Below are 19,977 nucleotides of genomic sequence, written 5' to 3'. Positions count from 1 at the left end.
TTGACCTATACCCAAAGGACTTAAAATCAGCATACTACAGAGATGCAGCCACATCAGTGTTCATAGCTGCTCAATTCACAATGGCCAGATTGTGGAACCAACCAAGATGCCCTTCAATTGATGAGTGGATAAAGAAACTGTGGTATATATACACAATGGAATATTACTCAGCTATAAAGAAGAATAAAATTATGGCATTTGCAGGCAAATGGATGAAATTGGAGAATATCATGCTATGTGAGATAAGCCAATCTCAAAAATCCAAAGGACAAATGATCTCCCTGATCAGTGCATGTTGACACTGGGAGGTAAGAATGGAGGAAGGAGGACTGTATAGAGGGAAAAGAGGGGTGGGAGGTGTGGGGGGGGGAGGAAAAAATAACAGAATGAATCAAACACTATTATCCTATGTAACAGTATGACTACACAAATGGTATGCCTTTACTGCATGTACAAACAGAGAAACAGTATGTATCTCATTTGTGTACAATAAAAATTAATTTTAAAAAATCCTTCTCTCAGTGATTTCTTTTATGGTTGTTGAACAAATGCAGGAGTTCAGTACTTTCAGTTCCCTCTTCTTCTGATTTTTCAGTTTCGTTTTTTGTTTACACATTTCCTCTTTAGGTCACTGAAGGAAGCCCGTAAAGTCTCAGGAAGTCAGAGCAGTAAGGTAATAAAATAAAGTGACAGAGGGAGGGGAAAGAGAAAGCAGTGTGGTCAAACTGAGAAGGGAAGGAGCTCGTCAGCAGTCTTTACCTCCTGGAAGCTGCCTTCTTCCCAACTGGAGAGGATCCTCAGTCCAGGTGAGACTGGGGCAGGGATGGGTATGTTTATGAAGTGAATCGATTCTCTCTAAAATGAGTGTCTCCCGGAGATGCTGTTCACGAGCCACTTGTGGGATGGGAGCTCACTTATAATCCTGGGGATATCAAGAGGCAGCATGTGTGCTCACTGCTCCTGCTGTATTGAATTTGTTTCCAGTAAAGGTGCCCATAGAGGGAACTGGGAAGGTTTTAAGATTGTCATGTCCTTCTTGACACTTACATTACCTAATGAAATTCAGATGAAATCTGCTTTATTGACAATTCTCATCGTTCAAGATAATAAAATTTGGCAACATAGAATTTGCCTAAAGGGGCCATTGTCCCAGAGATCAATTTGGGAACTTCTAAAATCTTTGTGCAGAAACTTTTTCTGAGCCAGTCACTGACTGGTTCCCATTTTGTATGTTACGCCTCATGCTGTATAATTGACTAGATGATCAGTTTGACACTAATCTTCAATGGGCAATTGTAAGAGGAAATGGGTCCTGATCAGAGAAAAATGAATGACCTTTTTTGTCACCTACCCCTGAATAAATGGGTAACTAGATTGAGGCAGGACTGGCATTCGGTTAAGGTGGAATGAGTCAGAAGTAACCAACATTATAAAGAGAAAGAATGGAAACTCAGATACTCTTTGACAGGGATTGAGGTACTGACAAAAAAATCACTAAGTTAAGGTATTAGTAATGCAAAAATTTTTTATTCCTTTTAACTTCATAAAAATTTAAAATTATCTGATTACCAAGTTCTGGATAAAGGAGGTGTGCCTGTACTTGTGTATAAAATTCTCCATATGGAGCAGAATTAAGAGAAAAACCAACCTGGATTCTCTAGACTATTTAAGCTTCATTGCTTTAAATGATTAAAAGCCACGTACAGTTGATGTACTTGGAGGTAATAGTCAACATCGAAATTTCCTGCACATGAAAATGATTAATGTTGGAAGAGAAGGAAATGCTTATTACCTGAATTTAATTATTATATTTGAAAAGGAAATCTAGGAAGGACAAACCAGCAACTAACAAGATGGTATTTGAATAGAGGATGAGGGCGGGATGTGATAGAAAGAAAAGAAAAACACCTGAAATGGGAATAAGGAAGTGAGATGAAATGACATTTTTCTAACTACATCTTCTTGCAAGCTCTGACATGTTTTTCCTTCTTTGGTACTGTGGATTGAATCAGGGAAGTTCCACCAGTGAGCTATATGGTCAGCTCTTTTTAACTTTTATTTTGAGACAGAGTCTCCCTATGCTTAAGACTTGAACTTTTAGAATTGTAGTGTTTCATATACTCAAAAAATAAACACATACTGAAAATTAATCAATACACCAACATATGAAGGAGACCCAAATGAAACAGAAAGTAATGAGTGAATCTAAGTGAACTACAAATGAGTTAAGCATACCACAGAAAGCAAAAAATGAAAGAAGTCATCCAAGCGACTTGGGAATATAGTGTTTTGACCATGTGCATTCTAAAGACAAAAGAAGAACTGTCGGGGCTGGGGAGATAGCTCAGCTGGTAGAGTGCTTGCCTCACAAGTGCAAGGCCCAGAGTTCAATCCCCAGTACCGCAAAAAAGAACTGTTTGCCAACAATTTACTCTATTTATCAACAACTTTGAAATTACTTTCTGTGTATGCTAGATTTGAGCAAATAGGTAAACTTATTGTGTGTAATGACAACCAAAATGCTCATAGTTAAAAAAAGGAGTTTAAAAGGATGGAGGGGAAAGACTGAATGAATTCAGTTGTGTTGGATTGGAATCAGAAAGATCAGGAACTCAAGCTATACATAGAACTATATAGATCAAAAATGTCACTTATTTCCACTTTTCCCTTGAAAACAATGATTACAATAGTGAGATTTTATGGGATTAATCTTGAGTTCCCGTGATTTTTTTTCCAACTCAGTAATTAATACTTCTGTTTTTCCCATTTTCCCATTTTTACTCCCTATTTTTTTTTTTTTTCCTTTCAACTGACTTTCTGTCATCACATCCCAAATAAACCACATGCATTCAAATCTTTCTCCTGGAGAAGGAATCTAAATAAAAGCACATCATGCCATGAGCTTTAGACCTTAGGCTTTTTTCATCATTCTGAGATAGGAATTCGGGAATAAAGGACAAGATACTGGGTCTCAAATGAAACACCCATGAACTATTGAGATGTGAAAAGTACCCAGGAAAAATTACAACTCCTGAGCACATGCCCTAGACTTCTGCCCTTGTGTCATGAAGAAGGGAAAACTGGCACAAAATTATGTAGGTCCACTCTGGTTCCAGCTCTAATCCAGCTCCTAGAACTGGGCGTCTAAAAATATCAGCACCCCACACCAACGGGCTGCTTACTGTCTCCCCGTCTGGAGACAGCCTGCACTATCCATTGACTGTGCATTCCCTGCTTTACCCCAAAGACATCTCTCTTGAGATTGTCCCCATTGTCCCTTAAATATGGATCTGCTGTCCTAAATAAACTACTGTCTTTGCTTTTCATTGGCATGTATTGGCATGTACATTTTTTCCTATTTAAAAATGTTTTAAATCCAACGAGATAGTAATTAAAATAGTAAATGATAAATTAATAATAGATATTAAAATATAATAAATACTAACAAATTAACAGTACTCAAATATTAAAGGCGTAAGAATTAGCTAGTCTTATATTCTTTTTCTCTAGAATTAAATCTTTCTAAGCTTGTGAACAATTTAGAAAAGTAAAATAAGAGCAGTTTAAGAGCAGGAGAGGGAGAGAGAGAGAGAGAGTTAGTTTGAACCATTTCTTGGGTGCCCACATCTCACTTTACATCACCAATCCTTGTGTCTGAGGAAGTTAAGGCCACTATATTAGGTCAGCAGTTTCAATTATAGAAATTAACAAATTTCTTTCAGGATTTAAAAAGTATCTTTTTCTGATATTTTACATACTTGAGAGTTATGACAGAATTTTCAGTTTTAAATATTTTATGGTTCTATTTTACAAGATGAGCTCTTGGCAACCCAGACAGAAGTTATATTTTTCTCCCTGTTCTTTCAGCTGGGTTGTCCTGGTGATTAAGTTTATACATGAGATTTCATCAGAATTACTTTTTTATTTTCTTTTGCAGTACTGGGGATTGAACCCAGGGCTTTGTGCTTGAGAGGCAAGCACTCTACCAACTGAGCTATATCCCCAGCCCTCAGAATTACTTTTTAAAAAATGTTTATGTGTTCTACATGACAGTAGAATGAATTTATGCATTTTGATAAATCATACAAAAATGGAGTATAATTTATCATTTTTCTGAATGTACATGTTGTAGGATTACATCCATCATGCAGTCATATATGTACATGAGGTAATAATGTCTGTTTCACTCTACTATCCTTCCTACCCACGTCCCCCTTCCCCTTTCTTAGGGAATAATAGAGTCACTTTAGAATTACTTTTATGTTACTTTGTAGGTCTGGTCCAGAGAACTTTGAGCCATTATTCAAGCATTTGCTCTTTTCCTGTCCTATTTATGCAGGATACCAGATGTGGCAGCAGTCAATATTTGATCTTGCAGATGAATACCGTGCTTTAGCGTATAGGAAACAAAACAGAGAAGGCAGGAATCTGAATCTCTGAATGACCATGAGAAGCAATGCTTCCACTCATGTCTAAGTGGGGAGGGTTAAACATATCTCTCAAGTTGTCATCAGCCTTCTAAGCAACTTGTTCCTCCTGCGACAGGACTTTATTCTCTGTTTCTCCTTCCCATTAGAGAGAAGGAACTCCCAATACAGCTGAGTACATAGTAGCCTTGAAAGTCTCTTCCTGGGTGATCAACAAAGCCTAAAATTTGGGTCCCAAATGATTTTTCTACTTCATCCTCAGTGAGCCTGTTCTACAGCGGCTTTGAATCCAGGCTGTTTCCCAGCCTGTAATCCCTATTTTTGTGAATCTCCTGTTCTAAAATATATTTTCTCTAAAATCATTTTGCTGAACTCTAATTCTTAGATACAATAGAAATATCTCTTCTCTGAAACCAACATACTGCTTACAAGTAAAACTGTTACTTGGGCAGAGACCACATCTTATTTGTATCATCATTTTACCATTCATTGCTTCTTGCTGTATTTTACAATATTTGTACCCATCAAGACATAGACTGGCTGAAGGAAGAAACTTGTTCTGTCCATCTTTAAATACTTAATAGCAATGAGCCCCATATTTGTATTGACAGCATGAGTAAGTGTCCTCTAAGTATTAAAGAAAAAATAGCATTGCTCAATCAAAAATAAAAAATAAGTAAAAGACAATTTATAAAAATTGACCAACTAATTTCACAAAACAATAGTATATTTTAACTCTGAAATTAGGAAGTGATGGAAATGAGCTCACAAAAACACAAATAGTCCAATAAAAATGTTATTGATAGCATTGCCTGACATAGTACAGGAAATGAGGAGATTTGAAAGATTCACTTTGAAATTTATTCTTGTACTTCATTCAAGCAATGGTTGTGAATAACTTATTTTAGCAATTTATTTTTGATGGTGCTACATAAATGAACACCTAGCTGTTGGTACTCAGTTTCTGTCCTGATATTGTCAAAGATTCAATTCTACTCAGACATGAAAATGGGATGGGTACTCTCGACGACTTTTCTAGCAACACAGAACTTTCTAGGCAAAGAAATATACCCAATGAAAGTAAGTTCACAGCTGTTCTAATAACCCAGTGCCTAGTTACATACATTCAGAAGGTAGCATGTATAGCAAAAGATATAATGTGTACAACGAATCAAAATGCAGTTTGTAAAAAATTAAAAGCTAAATAAAAAAAATAATAAAAAAAAATTAAAAAAAGATTTTTGTCCTATAATTTAACACAGTGGAATGATTTAAATTACTACATTGCTTTTTGAATGATTGCTCATACTAAAACTTAAATATGAGAGAAAGGAAGTACCTTAATAGAAGTTTAAAAACAATAAGTAGAGATGGTGTTTGTAGCATTTCTCAGCGTTTTGTTTTTCTTCATACTAGAGATTGAACCCAGGGGCACTTTAGCGCTGAGGCACATCCCCAACCCTTTCTATTTTTATTTTGAGACAGGTCTCACTAAGTTGCTTAGGGCCTTGCTTAGTTGCCGAGGCTGTCCTCAAACTTGTGACCCTTCTGTCTCAGCCTCCTGAGCCACTGGGGTCACAGGTGTGTACCAGCATGTCTAGTGCATTTGTCAGCTTTTAATTGTTCATGGTTCTGACTCTGTTCATTTTCAATAGATAACCACTTTGTGTGTATGTGTGTGCTAAGAATTGAATCCAGAACCTAAAGTTCTAGTCCTCCAACATTAATTATGCTCCCCAGCTCCAGTAAACACTTTTGAATTAATATTTTTGTCATGTTTACTTAAATAAAATACCCCAAATATATAAATTCCAGGTTCTCATGGTCTAGATCTAATCTAGTGAGAAAACTGGTAGAATAAACTTCAAAATAATAGCAATGAATCTGGAATGTAAAGTTGGAGACCACACACCTGTGTATGATTTTATTCATAATGAAAAGTGCTGATGTTAATTATAATAATAGGAGAGAGAGAAAGAGAAAGCTAACAAGAGATGAGCAAGAAAAATTTAAATATCAACCTTCTCCCTCCCAAAAAAGTACCACTGACTCAGGATGTTGAAATACTCTAGCCTCTAGGCACTGTGGTGACATGGTTGACTGTTGTTCTGAATCTATTGTGGGGGCCAAGGACCCCCTAGGCCAACTGGGGAGAAGGGACACACCCAGGGTGTTGAAATCAAAGTCTAGGTGTGGAGCAACAGAGGATGATTCACCAGGCCTTAGTCATTCACTCAAGTTTCCATTTGGGTTTAAATGCAATGAAAAGCTCCCACACAGTTAAATTTTTGAAAAACAATTGCAGACTTTTGATTTTGATTCTCTTCACCCTGACCTTTAACTAGAGACCAAAATCCAATGCTCTGGTAGACAGGTGGCTGGGGAGGAGCTTCCCCTGATTCCTCCCTTTCTCCAACGTTTCCTGACTGTCTCTGTAGGCTGCTGGGAAAACAGTGAGAAAGATGGTCCTTAAGGGAATATACTGATCTTAAGAGATTGTAATTATTTGTCAGTCTTTCAATCAACAGTTAAAAATAATTACCATTTAATTACCATGTGTGAGATCATGCGAGAAAGGTTAGAAGTAAAATGATTGGGTTATGAGACCTCTACTCTAATCAGTGCATTAATGCACTTGAGTGGATTACCTGGGTGGTATCTATAGGCAGGTAGGGTGTGGCTGGAGAAGGTAGGTCACTTGGGGTGTGCCTATGGGTTTGTTGCTGGTAAGTGGAACTGGCTCTTTGCTACTTGGTGTCATGACCTGAGCTGCTTTCCTCCTTTACACGTTTCTGCCATGATGCTCTGTCTCACTGGGCCCAGAACAATGCAATTGGCCTCTATGGACTGAGACCTTTGAATTTATGAGTGCCAAATAAACGTTCTCTCCTCTAATGCATCCCTATGCATTAACAATGAATAAACTGCAAAGGAAATTTTAAAAAATAAGATTTCATTTACAATGGCATCAAAAAATTGAAATATTTGTTAAATTAACCAAGAAGGTGACAGAATTAAAAAAAAAAAAAACACAACATTGCTAAAAAAAATTAAAAGGATATATATGGATATTCCCTAGAGAATGGGAAACAATATTTGTAAATCATGTATCTAATTAAAGATTAATATTCAGACTATATACTGAACTTTAGCAACACAAGACTAACCTGAAGAAAAAATGGCAATGAATTTGAATTAATATTTCTCTAAAGATAATATACAAATATCCAGCAATAACATAAAAAGATACCCAGTATTACAAATTATTATGGCAACACAAATCAACACTACCATGAAAAACCACCTTACACTCAGTAGGAAGGCTATTTACAAAGAATAGAATATAAGGGTTGGGGATGTAGCTTGATGAAAGAGCACTTGCCTATCATGAGTGAGGTCCTGGGTATAATCCCACAGACAAAAAAATTAAATAAATAAATAAATTAAAAAATGAATAAAGGGAGACAAACACACAGTCATACAATAATCAGTGTTGATGAGGAGGATATGGAGAAACTGAAACCCTCTAGCTCTTGGTGGGAACATGAAAAGGTATAACTACTATGAATAATGATATGATGATTCCTTAGAAAACTAAAAAATTTAATTACCATGTGATCCATCAATTCCACCTGTGATTATATTCCTACAAGTATTGAAAGCAGGGTCTCAAAGAGACATTTGTTCACCAATGTTCAGAGCAGCATTATTTGTAATGCGTAAAACACAGAAGCCACTAAATGTCCAGAATTATGCTTGCATTAATAAGCAAACTGTGGTATATGTATATGATAGAATATTATTTAGCCTTATAAATGAAGAATATTCTGACATATACTTCAAACATGAACAGAGCTTGAGGTCATTGTGCCAAGTGGCTTATTTTCCAGTCACAAAAAGATAGTTGTGATTTCACTTATTTGAAGTATTTTGAAACATCAAATCAGAGACAGAAAATAGAATGGTAGTAGCCCAGGGATGGGTAACAGGGATGTGGAATTATATAATTGAAAGGATACAGGTATTAGTTGTGCAAGATGAAAACCATCTTGCAAATGGATAATGGCGATGGTTGCAAAACAGCACAAAGATATTTGAAACCACTGAGAAGTACCTTTAACAAGGTTTTATGTTGTGAATTTTACCACAACTGAAAAAAAAAAAAAAAAACGATAAAAAGAAAGTTCTTTTATATTCATTTTCAATCAGATTTTCAAAAGGAAGTTTCAATTTTCTTCAAGGACCTTCCTGATCAAATAGCATCCATCACAAAGATGGTGGTTTGTAAATACAGAGCAAAAAGAGTTTTGTACCTAAGATTTCATCGCAATTATCATTGGAACAGATTGCTTCTTATTTATCCAAGTTGGAAAATTAAGTACCCACATTTGTTCCTTTTAGATGAAATGATTGCTCTGTAGTCAAAACTGAGGTTTTTCTTTTCTTTTTTTTTTTCTATACACTTATTTTCTTCAGGGATATCAGGATTAACCTAAGGTAATCCAATGTGTATCAGTGTGTATGTACCCAAAGTGTGGTGACTTTTTTTTTTTTTAATACACATTGATTCTTTAATGTTTTTTTTTGGGGGGGGGGCAGGATATCGAGGATTGAATTCAGGGGCACTCGACCACTGAGCCACATCCCCACCTTTTTTTGTATTTTACTTAGAGACAGGGTCTCACTGAGTTGCTTAGTACCTTGCTGTTGCTGAGGCTTTCTTTGAACTCAAGATTCTCCTGCCTCAACCTCCCAAGCTGCAGGGATTACAGGAGTGTGTCACCACAGCTGGTAACACATTGATTCTTAAGTTTGGGAATCTGAGTTTTACAACCTCTCCAAGTGATACTCTTCTGTCTCAAATTCTGAAAATAACTTTCTGAGCAATAGTGAAAAACTTCATTCTGGTAATGTGAAGCTTCAATTTGTGGTTCTTCCATAATAGAGGCATGACAGGCCTGGTTTTTATAAACAAATTCTCCATCAAATTCACATCATCTTTCAGGTCCCTTTAATCTGCTCCTTGAAAAGAGGGATGCAAATCCAGGGATTATAATGTGACAGTAAGGGGCTTATAGTTTCCATATCCATAGAGCCTGAAGGATCTAACAAAGGAAGTGTGAACAAAAGCAGTGTGTTTTCAGCCTATTAATGTCTTATTCCAATGAAAATTTTATCTTTACACTGTGTCTCTTTAATTTTCATTTACAGAATATTTTGAAATACATTATCTTGTGGACCAATCTGTCATGATAGTTTTTGCAGATTAATCTTTACCTACTCAACAATCTGTTACTAAAATATTGCATATTAAACATTGTTGTAATAAAGATTACATCATTCAATTTAAATTTTAAAACAAATTTGAGGTAGGAACAATTATTTTACCTATCACCCTCATAAAACAACTAAAAATATGACTTTGCTAGTTTAAACTCTTTGCTCAGATTACATGGGTAGTTGTGTTAGTCAGCTTTCCAGCACTATAACACAGACCTGAGATGATCAGCTCATAAGAAAACAAGTTTCTTTTGGCTCACAGTTTTGGAGGTTCTGGTCTCTGTCAATTGGTTTCATTTATTTGTTCTACGATGACACTGACACAGCACATCATGGTAAGAGTGTGTGGCAGAGCAATACTGCTCAACTTTTGGACAGGAAGCAGAAGAGAAAAAAGAGGAAGTGACTGGAGTCCCACTGATACCTTCAAGGCACACCCCCAAAGACTTGAAGACCTACCACCAGGTCCCACATGTTCGAGGTATTGCCTTCTCCCCACAGTGCTACCTTGGGGACAAAGCTTTAACACGCGGGTCTCTGAGGCACATTCAACATACAAACTGTAGCAGTAGTAAACGACAGAGCTGAAAAATTTTGATAGTAATAGATACATGCTAAATATTTGGCATTTAAAATACAAAGATATTCAAGTGACTTCAACAGAATGTTCTTACATATTGTTTCAGTAAAAAAAATTGGATATATCATAGAAAGTCACTGATACATAAGGCTAAACAAATTTTTGCAAAGAGATTCATGCAATAATAGTACTTTTAATACTTAACATGCTGTAGTTAAATATTTGTTTTGAAAAAATAATTCTGAATTATAGAGGAAGTTTAAGAGCACATGAAAGTTCAGATATCTTTCTCTTAGATTTATTCCTAGAGGTATTTTGGACATCATTTGTGTGCTTTTGTTTTCCAAATGGAAGCATAAGTTTTCTATTTCTGTTCCTATTCCAATTTTTAGTTGACAAAATAGCAGAGAACATGACCTTTCAACGTTAAAAACGTCACATCAGTATGTGTCTTCTAAGACATCCTCTCACTTTTCCTTCTTGAAACAGACCTTCCTTTTCTTGGATCCCCTCATTCCCAGGGCAACCCTTACTCCATCTCTGGCTCCTGTTGCCATCCCTTCACTATACCTGTGCTAAGTGAGTTGTCCTTGTTCTCCTGCTGACAATTGTGGTGAACTCTCCCGGTATCTAACACCACTGACCTCCCCCTCTCCTGGATGCTCACTCTGTTCACCTTCACTCCAAAACTTCCTGCTCCCAAGGATTCCTCTGTCCCCTTAGGATTTCCTAAACATTGTCTTCTGTGTTCTTAAGTTGAATTAAGTAATCTCCACATGATTCAATTACTAGTATGAAAGTCTTTTGATCCGTATCATTCACATATCCTCTTTCCTCAGGATTATTTTCATTCAATAAACGTTGATTGAGGGCAGGCAGACTGTGTGTCTGGCATGGGTGCCAGGCAGAGAACAAGATGGACTTGGCACTGTCTCCCCAGAACTTAGACTACAGTGTCTGTCTTTATGGTTTGTGACAGTAAGAGACACTTCTAGCTGTCCTCAAGTATCTATTCTTTCCTTTTCCCATACTAAAAAATAGCTGCTTGTACTGTGTCCATGTTTTTCCAGAATACTGAAGGCAATTCCAGATAATTGGTAATGTGATAACTTACAATCTATTTTTTTATGTGGAAGTGATACATTCTTAAAGGAGTAGCTTATCTTTTTCTCCTTTCTCCAATTTACTATTACAGTAAATACGGCATGCCATCTTGGACCTTAACTTGACCCTGATAGTTGGAAGAATATACAAGATGGGGCCTGTGCCTCAGTTCTTTAATGAACAAATCTACCCTATTACATGTGAATGACTAACACTGAGATTTATGCAAGATATTTGTGTGTTTAAATTATTTACAATAATGATGCAATCTTTGTTCTATTTCTCACGGATGAACCTAATCTTTCTTAACTAATACAGTTACGCTAGCATTATACTGAGGGCAAGGTCATAGATTGTAAGTAATTTTATCCCAGGAATAAAAGCAGTGTGGGTGCAAGATAAATGCTTATCCAACTCATTTAGTAAGTAAAAGTATTAATAGGACTGGGTATCAAGGAATAAAAACAGCACACCATTCAAAAGTGCTTGGTGATTGGAACCCTTGTCAGCAAGAGGTCAGTCTGGAACCAATGGATAGTTTGTGGCATGAGGGCCTGATTCTGCAGGAACAAGAGGAGTCCACTCCATCAAACTAATGGATTAGAGAATGCTGTTGGTAAAGAAGAGGAAAGCCCCTGTGTCCTACTGATTAAGGAACACAGGAAGTAATATTCTTGAGAAAGATCATTCTGCCACATGAGTGGTTGCAAAGCATGGTGTAGGGAAGTGACATCTCTGACTTCGATCACAGGGACTCCCCCGATTCACTAGATATGTTGAAGCAAACCACTCAGTCTTTCTGCATGTCATCTTGTACATATGAAAAGTGAGTATGATTAATCTTAACTTTCAAAATTTCTGTAACTATCAATGAGATCAGGTATGTAACACATATGTAACAACTTTGTATAGACTTTTAGTGCATGATAAGTATTGCTTGAATTTTATTTTTATTATAGAAGTAAAACCTTGGACTGGTGTCTGTACAGATTTCTGATAGTGGAAGCCCCATGGGATCTGCATACTATCCTACATTTTGTGCCATAGAAAAATATGGAAATCCCCCAAGGCCCCTGCTGTCATAAGCATGCTTTGATTAAACTTGAGTGAGGGAATGAATTTGTGCTCTTATTTCTATTGTGAGGCCCTTTTACTTTTGTAGATTGCCATGGCGTCTGTACCCATTATGCTGGTCCCACTGTGTCTGGTGGAAAACAAAAATGAGCAGCTAAGGGTGAACGAGAAAGCCTTGAAGATTCTTCACAAGATTTCTCAGCCTGTAGTGGTTGTGGCTATTGTAGGGCCATATCACACAGGAAAGTCCTACTTGATGAACTGTCTCGCAGGAGAAAACCTTGGTGAGTGAGGTCTCCTGGAAGGGCTGTTTACTTCAATCAAGCTCTGCCTCATTTTGTCACCGAATCTTCAGGGTAACAGGGAGGGAGAATCTGAATCTCCTCTCTAACAAATCTAAGTCTCACCAGCAAAATTACAGCCTTGTCAATGTGTCCAATACTTGGGTTTACACCTGTCATTTCAGCTTCCTGTAAAAGGGATATCCTTCATTTCTAACTGTTCAGGGCCTGAGGTCTTACAATGATCTTTGCCCTCCCATGATATTTTCCTTTCCACTGTCTTATTCTTATTAACTAGTCATGTCTTGAGGCTCTCTCTGGACTCCAAATCTCATTATGACTACCACACCAGTGGTTTTTTTTTTTTTTTTAACTCTACCTCAAGCAAAATAATATTTTCTCAATTTACTTTTTCTACTTTCTTCCAACCTCTCTCTTCAGTTGACTCCTCTGTGTTCTTAAAACCTACTATTCCACTGAATTGCTCTTTCTCTTTCAATGTATACCAAAGACCCCATCTTTTCTGATTCAAAATGTGTTTTTTTTTCATCCATTCCCGTCCCTTGCTGGGCATCATCTCTCCTGTTTCACCAACCTGCTCCTAGAAACACTTTCCTTCTTTGTCATCTCTGTACCACACTCTTTTGGCTTCTTCCTATCCCTGGGTCTACTTCTCCGTCTTCTCTTCTCATTCATGGGCTTTACCTCAGAAGGACCTTTAACTTATCTCCAGTGCCTTGAAAATAACAGTATCTTAGTAAATAATTGTTCGATAAATTGCTTTGTCTATTCCTCAGATGATGAAAAGGACTTGATCTAATTTTTATACCTGACTTCCTTTTGAAGTCAGGATGGTTGAACAGCTAAGAATCAAATCTTCCTCATGTGTAGTGTGACTTCTCTCATCCAGTGCACTGGTGGGCCACACAGACAGGAAGGCACATCTTCCTGCAGTGGGAAAAGGAATTAGAAATTACGAATAAACCAAATTTAAAATGTGTGAGAGGCTGACTGTGAAAGATAGAAGGTGATTATATGACACAAAGTTATACATCCTTGATGAACAGAGAAGCATCATCTTTTTTCTTTTTAATAAGTATTGTCATTATAAAGTAAAACATAAATACAAGCAACATACTCACACCCAGTAAAAACATAAATCTCCACACATACACATATACACTTATAGATATACTTGCTTATACTTAATAAATATGTGAAATATATAAAATCAGAGAAGTAGTATCTTGCATCATGGGCTCTTATGATTCTTCAAGTGTGATTTTGTAGCTCAGGAGAGTCTTGGATATCTGCTGAGAGTGTAAGTTGCTCTCTGCTCTTCCCTTGCAGGCTTCCCTCTGGGCTCCACAGTGCAATCTGAAACCAAGGGCATCTGGATGTGGTGTGTGCCCCACCCCACCAAGCCAGACCACACCCTGGTCCTCCTGGACACCGAGGGCCTGGGCAATGTGGAAAAGGTGAGGCAGTCTCAGACAGATCTTTTTTATTCTGATATTTCTTCTTAGCTTTCTGTGATACTTTTTATTTTAACTTCTGTGTTTCATTCTTGAAATCCCAAAATTCTACTCTAGGGAATGAAACTTATCTCTTTGAATTGATACCATATAATATGATATGTTAGATAAAATTGTATTCCTGAGAACTGAATTGAATAGTTTGATCCGTTATAGTAAGTCTTTATGGAGCAGTTGAGCTACAGTCTTAGCCAGGTACTATTGATGAAGTATAGATCCTGCTGTCTTAGAGCCTTCAGTCCTAATGAGGATACCATGTATATAATAAGTCAGCTTGAATGCCATGTGATCACTGCTTGGGTGTGAGTAAACCAAATAAGTTTCCTAGAAAGCAGACTAAGAGACAGATACCAATAGGCAGGAGGTTTTTTAATTGGGGTTTTACTTTGCTTATCCTTACATTTAGGGTAAAATTAATGATAGCGTGTCTCTTTCTTTATCAGTCTCTCCCTCTTTTCCTCCTTCCCTATTTAAAGATTGATTTGGAAATAAGATCTGCAATTCTGTAGGTTTCATTTTGTCCCAAGATTAAGTAGATATTCTATTCTGTCTTTGCTTATGAAACAACATACCAAAGTTACAATCTTTGTGCCCTGATTGTTTTAAGTCCAACTTGTTCTGATCTCAATCACTTTTTAAATAATTAGAATTTTAGAAATGCAGTATATTCATAATATTTTTTCCTTTCCAAATTCCCATATTCTGGATTTGAATTTCAGGATTTTTGTTTCCTCAGAAGGGTAGTAAAACATATCAGAGTTTTGCTACAACTGACTGCTGGCTTCTTCAGTAGTTCAGTCAACACAAAAGCAGCTTTGCCTCTCTTCAAAGCTCTTTGCCATCTTGCAACAGAGCTAACTTTGAAACCCCATCTTCTGTACCTACCCTCGGCTCTGAGCCATCAGACCTAAGAACTCTATGCTTATGTTTGTTTGTTTTGCTTTTCATTTTGTTGCTTTTAAAAATTTTTAAATTTGTTCTAATTAGTTATACATGACAGTAGTGTAATTTCTCATTTTTCTGACTATACATATTGTAGGATCACATTGGTCATGCAGTCATATATGTACATAAGGTAATAATGTCTATTTCACTCTACTATCCTTCCTACTCTCATACCCCTTCTCCTCCCTTCACTCTCCTCTACCTAATATAAAGTAACTCTATTCTTCCCTATCACCCCATGTCAGAGAAAACATTTGACCTTTGGTTTTTTGGGTTTGGCTTATTTCGCTTAGCATGATACTCTCCAACTCCACCATTTATCAGTAAATGCCATAATTTCATTCTTCTTTAAAGCTGAGTAATAGTCCGTCATATATGTATATATACATATATATATATATCACATTTTCTTTATCTATTCATATGTTGAAGGACATGAAGTTTGGTTCCACGGCTTAGCTATGTGAGTTGAGCTGCTATAAACATTGATGTGGCTGTGTCACTGTAGTATGCTGCTTTTAAATCCTTTGAGTGTAAACTGAGGAGTGGGATAGCTGGGTCAAATGGTGGTTCCATTCCAAGTTTTCTGAGAAATCTATATACAACTTTCCATAATGGTTGCACCAATTTGCATTCCCATTCACCAGCAATGTAAGGGTGTAGCTTTTTCCCCCATATCCTCACCAACATTTGCTGTTTCTTGCAATCTTGATATTTACCTTTCTGGTTGGAATGAGATGAAATCTTAGAATAGTTTAGATTTGCATTTCTCTAATAGCTAGAGGTGTTCTTATTTAATTCTAATGTTGATTTGGCTTCTGCAAGTATTTCTATTTGCATACCCCTTCTGTTACATTCACATTTTATGAGACATTTAGCACTCAGATGAAATTTCCAGTTATATTCCATGTCATGCACAGTCTTTTCCTGCTTTCAGTAGCTTTTGTTTTTGTTGACACATTCATTATTTTTCTTCAATATAATGGTTATTCCTTCTACTTTAGATCCATTACTAATATGTAAACCCTTTAAGTATGTTATTATCTTTGTTGCATTTATTTTCAAATTAATGTGTTATCAGATAATCATATAGATTGAAAAAATTGTTGTGTATATGTTAAATAAACAAGGTGAGCAACATTTTTAGTGGCCCACACATATGTAAGCTCTGTGGGTTTGACTTAAGTGCTCAGTGGTGATGAGCACAACGTGTATTATGTAAGCCTCTTATTGTTAAGTGAGCATGTGGTCCCTTACTACTAAGCAACTAGTTGAACATCAGACCCTGCTTTTTCAACATGCATTTCCATATTTCATCCCATTCAGAAAAACAAGGACCCTTTGAGGAAGGTATTGTTAGAATTCTTCCACACATGAGGAAACAATGCTAGTCACAAGAAAACTCCTTGCCAAAGTTGAGATTCAATTTTGTTTTCTTGTTTTTTTTTTTTTTTTTTTTTTTTTTTTTTTTGGCATCAACATTGTGCTGTCTATAATAACAAATGAAAAATAACTGAACAAAAAACTGAATGAATATTGAAGGAAAAGATTGCTCAGTGCTTGTTTTAACATATTTTCCAGGGTGACCCTAAGAATGACACATGGACCTTTACCCTGGCTGTGCTTCTGAGCAGCACGTTAGTGTACAACAGCATGGGCACCATCAATAATGATGCCTTGGAAAAGCTGCAGTATCCTTTGCAGTTTATTGGAAAATTGTGGAGGGAATGGAAGTCAAGCTGAATCCTTTCCCCAGTGACTGAGTTGCCTTTGGTAGAGCAGAGAGGACCCAGAGGAAGGGAGAGTATTCATAATTTTTTAAGGGGAACCTGGGAACTGTGACTGGCAGCTCCTTTTCCTTAGCCAAGTCCTAGTTATGTGATAGAACTAGCAGAACTAATCAGGGTGAAGTTTTCCCCAAGACTTGATGGAGTAGAAGATTCCACAGCGTTCGTGAGTTTCTTTCCAGACTTTGTTTGGACTGTACGAGATTTCACTCTGGAGCTGAATCTACATGGTCACCCCATCACGGAAGACGAGTACCTGGAAAATGCCTTGAGGATGATTCCAGGTATATGAGATGATCTGGGAGGGGGAATGTCTAGTAAGTGTTGATGTCTGGTGAACACTGCCCATCATCTCTGGGGTTGCATTGAACCTCAGACAAGGTCAGGTCTATAGAAATGATAACTGGACTCTGCATTGTTCCTTCGTGATAAGTTCTAGTGACTAGAGTTAACTCATCCAGTGAGAGTAGGGCATGAACGTATACAAAGATTATTCCAAACCAATCTGCACTTAAAATAATCTGTACTTTAACATCAGGTACTAAACCTTTCAAGACACCTGACACTACTCTTTCTTATGCTTCTACCTTTTTGTGGAAAAACAATGAAAAAAAATATGTACCAGTTAATTGTTAGTCATAGAATTACAGTGCAGAACCTATTTTGTTCAGTTATATTTATTCTTCTTTCAGACATTGTTTTAGTCAGATTTTTCACTGCTGTGACTAAAGGACCCGACCAGAACAATCATAAAGGAGGAAAAGTTTGTTTGAGGGCTCACAGTTTCAGAGGTCTTAGTCCATAGAAGGCTGGCTCCATTCCTCAGGGCTTGAGGTGAGGCACAGCGCCATGGTGGAAGAATGTGGCAGAGAAAAGCAGCTCACATCATGATGATCAGGAAGCAGAGAGAGAGAGAGAGACAGAGAGAGAGACTCCACTTGCCAGATACAAATATATACCCCAAACCTATGTCCCAAATGCCCACTTCCTCCAGTGTACCCTGCCTGCCTTCAGTTACCACTCAATTAATCCCATCAGGTGATTAATTCACTGGTTGGGTTAAGGCTCTTGTCACCTAATCATTTCTTCTCTGAACCCTCTTGTACTGTCTACATGCGAGCTTTTGGAGGACACCTCACATCCAAACCATAATAGATATATATTAACTTTTTAGGGAGTGGCTAGTTATGTCTTCCACAAAAGCAACTTTACACTCCAAATAGACCTAAACAGCCCCTTCCAGTTTGAACTTTTTCAATACTTCTGCTGTCTGCCAGAGCCTTCATTTGTGTTTCCTCATCATATCATTCTCTTCATCCTAGCACCTATGATGATACTATTTTCAGTTAATAAACTATTCTAAAGTATTGCATTTAGGTGGGTGAGTGTCTGATAAAATAGAGGCAAATGATATAATTTACATTTTGGTAGTTTATAGTCTTCAAAGTTTATACGCAAACTATATAATCCTATTTGTTGTTTGAATTCTTAACAGTGATTTAAGTTTTCCTTAAAAAGGCGTTATCTGTCTTCTTTTAGTTCTTGCTCTATTGTCTTTATTTGTGGCTTCTCTTCATGCAGTCTTACAGTTGGACGTCCACTATCAGTACTATTAGACCAGATACTGATATGTAACTATCTACCAGTTAAATCACTTCATGAAAGTCTTATAAACTAGATGCTGATCTTGGTTCAGTAGATACCAACCCAAGTTTCTTAACCTGGGCACATGCCTCCAACAATTCATTTACAGAGATACATCACTGATATGAGTTTGATTTCCACTGAGCCATTGAATGAATATATAAAATTGGATCTGTAAGAAGACTCCAAGGAATAATAATTCTAAGTCATGATATGCTTGAGATGTCTTGTCCCTAGATTGTGCTCACTGTGACTCTGTTTTCTCTCTTCCTCAGGTAATAATGCCAAAGCAAAAAATACTAATAAATCAAGGGATTGTATTAGGTGTTTCTTTCCAAACCGGAAGTGTTTTGTCTTTGACCGGCCAAAATACTAAAAGGACCTCCTAGCTCATATTGACGACGTGTTGGAAAATCAACTAAATCCTGAATTCCAAGAACAATCAAAAAATTTCTGTTCTTACATCTTCACCCATGCAAAGATCAAGACCCTCAGGGAAGGAGTTAAAGTCACTGGGAAGCGTGAGTCTATTTTTCTTAAATGATATTTCTGTGTGGTCCAATATTTGTTGAATAATAGTACATGCTATTCGGTTTTTTATTTCTTTTTATACAGAAGTGCATAGAATATTTATCAATATTCATATACCATACGAAAATGTGTATGTGTTCATGTCATAGGACTTACAATTTCTTTACCAAAGCCTCAAACATTATCACTGGTATTAACAGTTCTAACATATATGAAGGGCCTCATTTTGGTTGAAATAGAAGTTATAGGGTTAAAAACAGATTGCATTGCCTTTTTTATGGGAGGTCCTGCGAAAAGGGAGACTACTTGGCAGTTTAAACCAGTCCAAAATAAATATTAGCTTATGATTCCCTGAAAATCCTTTGAAGTGTTAAGAATTAGAAATAAATAATTTTTAGAATACCCTACTTCATTAGTCTACCTGTTTATCTTATTTTTCTCTTCATGTTTACAAAAAAGTTTTTTTTCCTGAAAAACTGATTATTTTATTTTATTTTGATCTTTTAAAAGAGAAAGAAGAATCACAATATTATGGTATTTGTAAATAATCACAATTACTTGAGTGAGTTTGTGGAACCTGCCTAAACCTATCTCTTTTAGCCTCTCATCCACATTGACTTTCATGATCTAATTGCTTCCATCACAGTAACAATTGAAAATTCAGCTTTGTAAAGATCTGAGATCATATTTTTAGAAAATATTTTAGAGCATTATAGTTAACATAGTCATTTGGTTCATCCCAACAAATTCATACATGTATGGAATTCAATTTCAGTTCATGTCTCCTCT

The 19,977-nt window shown here is 36.7% G+C and overlaps 1 protein-coding gene across 1 annotated transcript in view; it reads left to right on the top strand.

The window, feature by feature from the left end:
- The first annotated feature begins 694 nt into the window (after positions 1 to 694).
- The window catches only part of LOC306668110 (guanylate-binding protein 3-like), a 29,770-nt gene continuing 10,487 nt past the window's right edge, over positions 695 to 19,977 (top strand). Inside the window, 7 exon segments of the mRNA XM_079151174.1 lie at positions 695 to 806; positions 12,554 to 12,749; positions 14,097 to 14,224; positions 16,808 to 16,917; positions 17,101 to 17,297; positions 18,933 to 19,030; positions 19,034 to 19,178. Of these exon segments, the coding sequence (XP_079007300.1) occupies positions 12,560 to 12,749; positions 14,097 to 14,224; positions 16,808 to 16,917; positions 17,101 to 17,297; positions 18,933 to 19,030; positions 19,034 to 19,178 (868 nt within the window). The 5' untranslated portion in view covers positions 695 to 806; positions 12,554 to 12,559.

Source organism: Sciurus vulgaris (assembly GCF_902686455.1).
Source record: "Sciurus vulgaris genome assembly, chromosome: 1".
In the NCBI taxonomy this organism is placed as follows: domain Eukaryota; kingdom Metazoa; phylum Chordata; class Mammalia; order Rodentia; family Sciuridae; genus Sciurus; species Sciurus vulgaris.
This window is presented reverse-complemented; position numbering and strand designations above follow the sequence as displayed.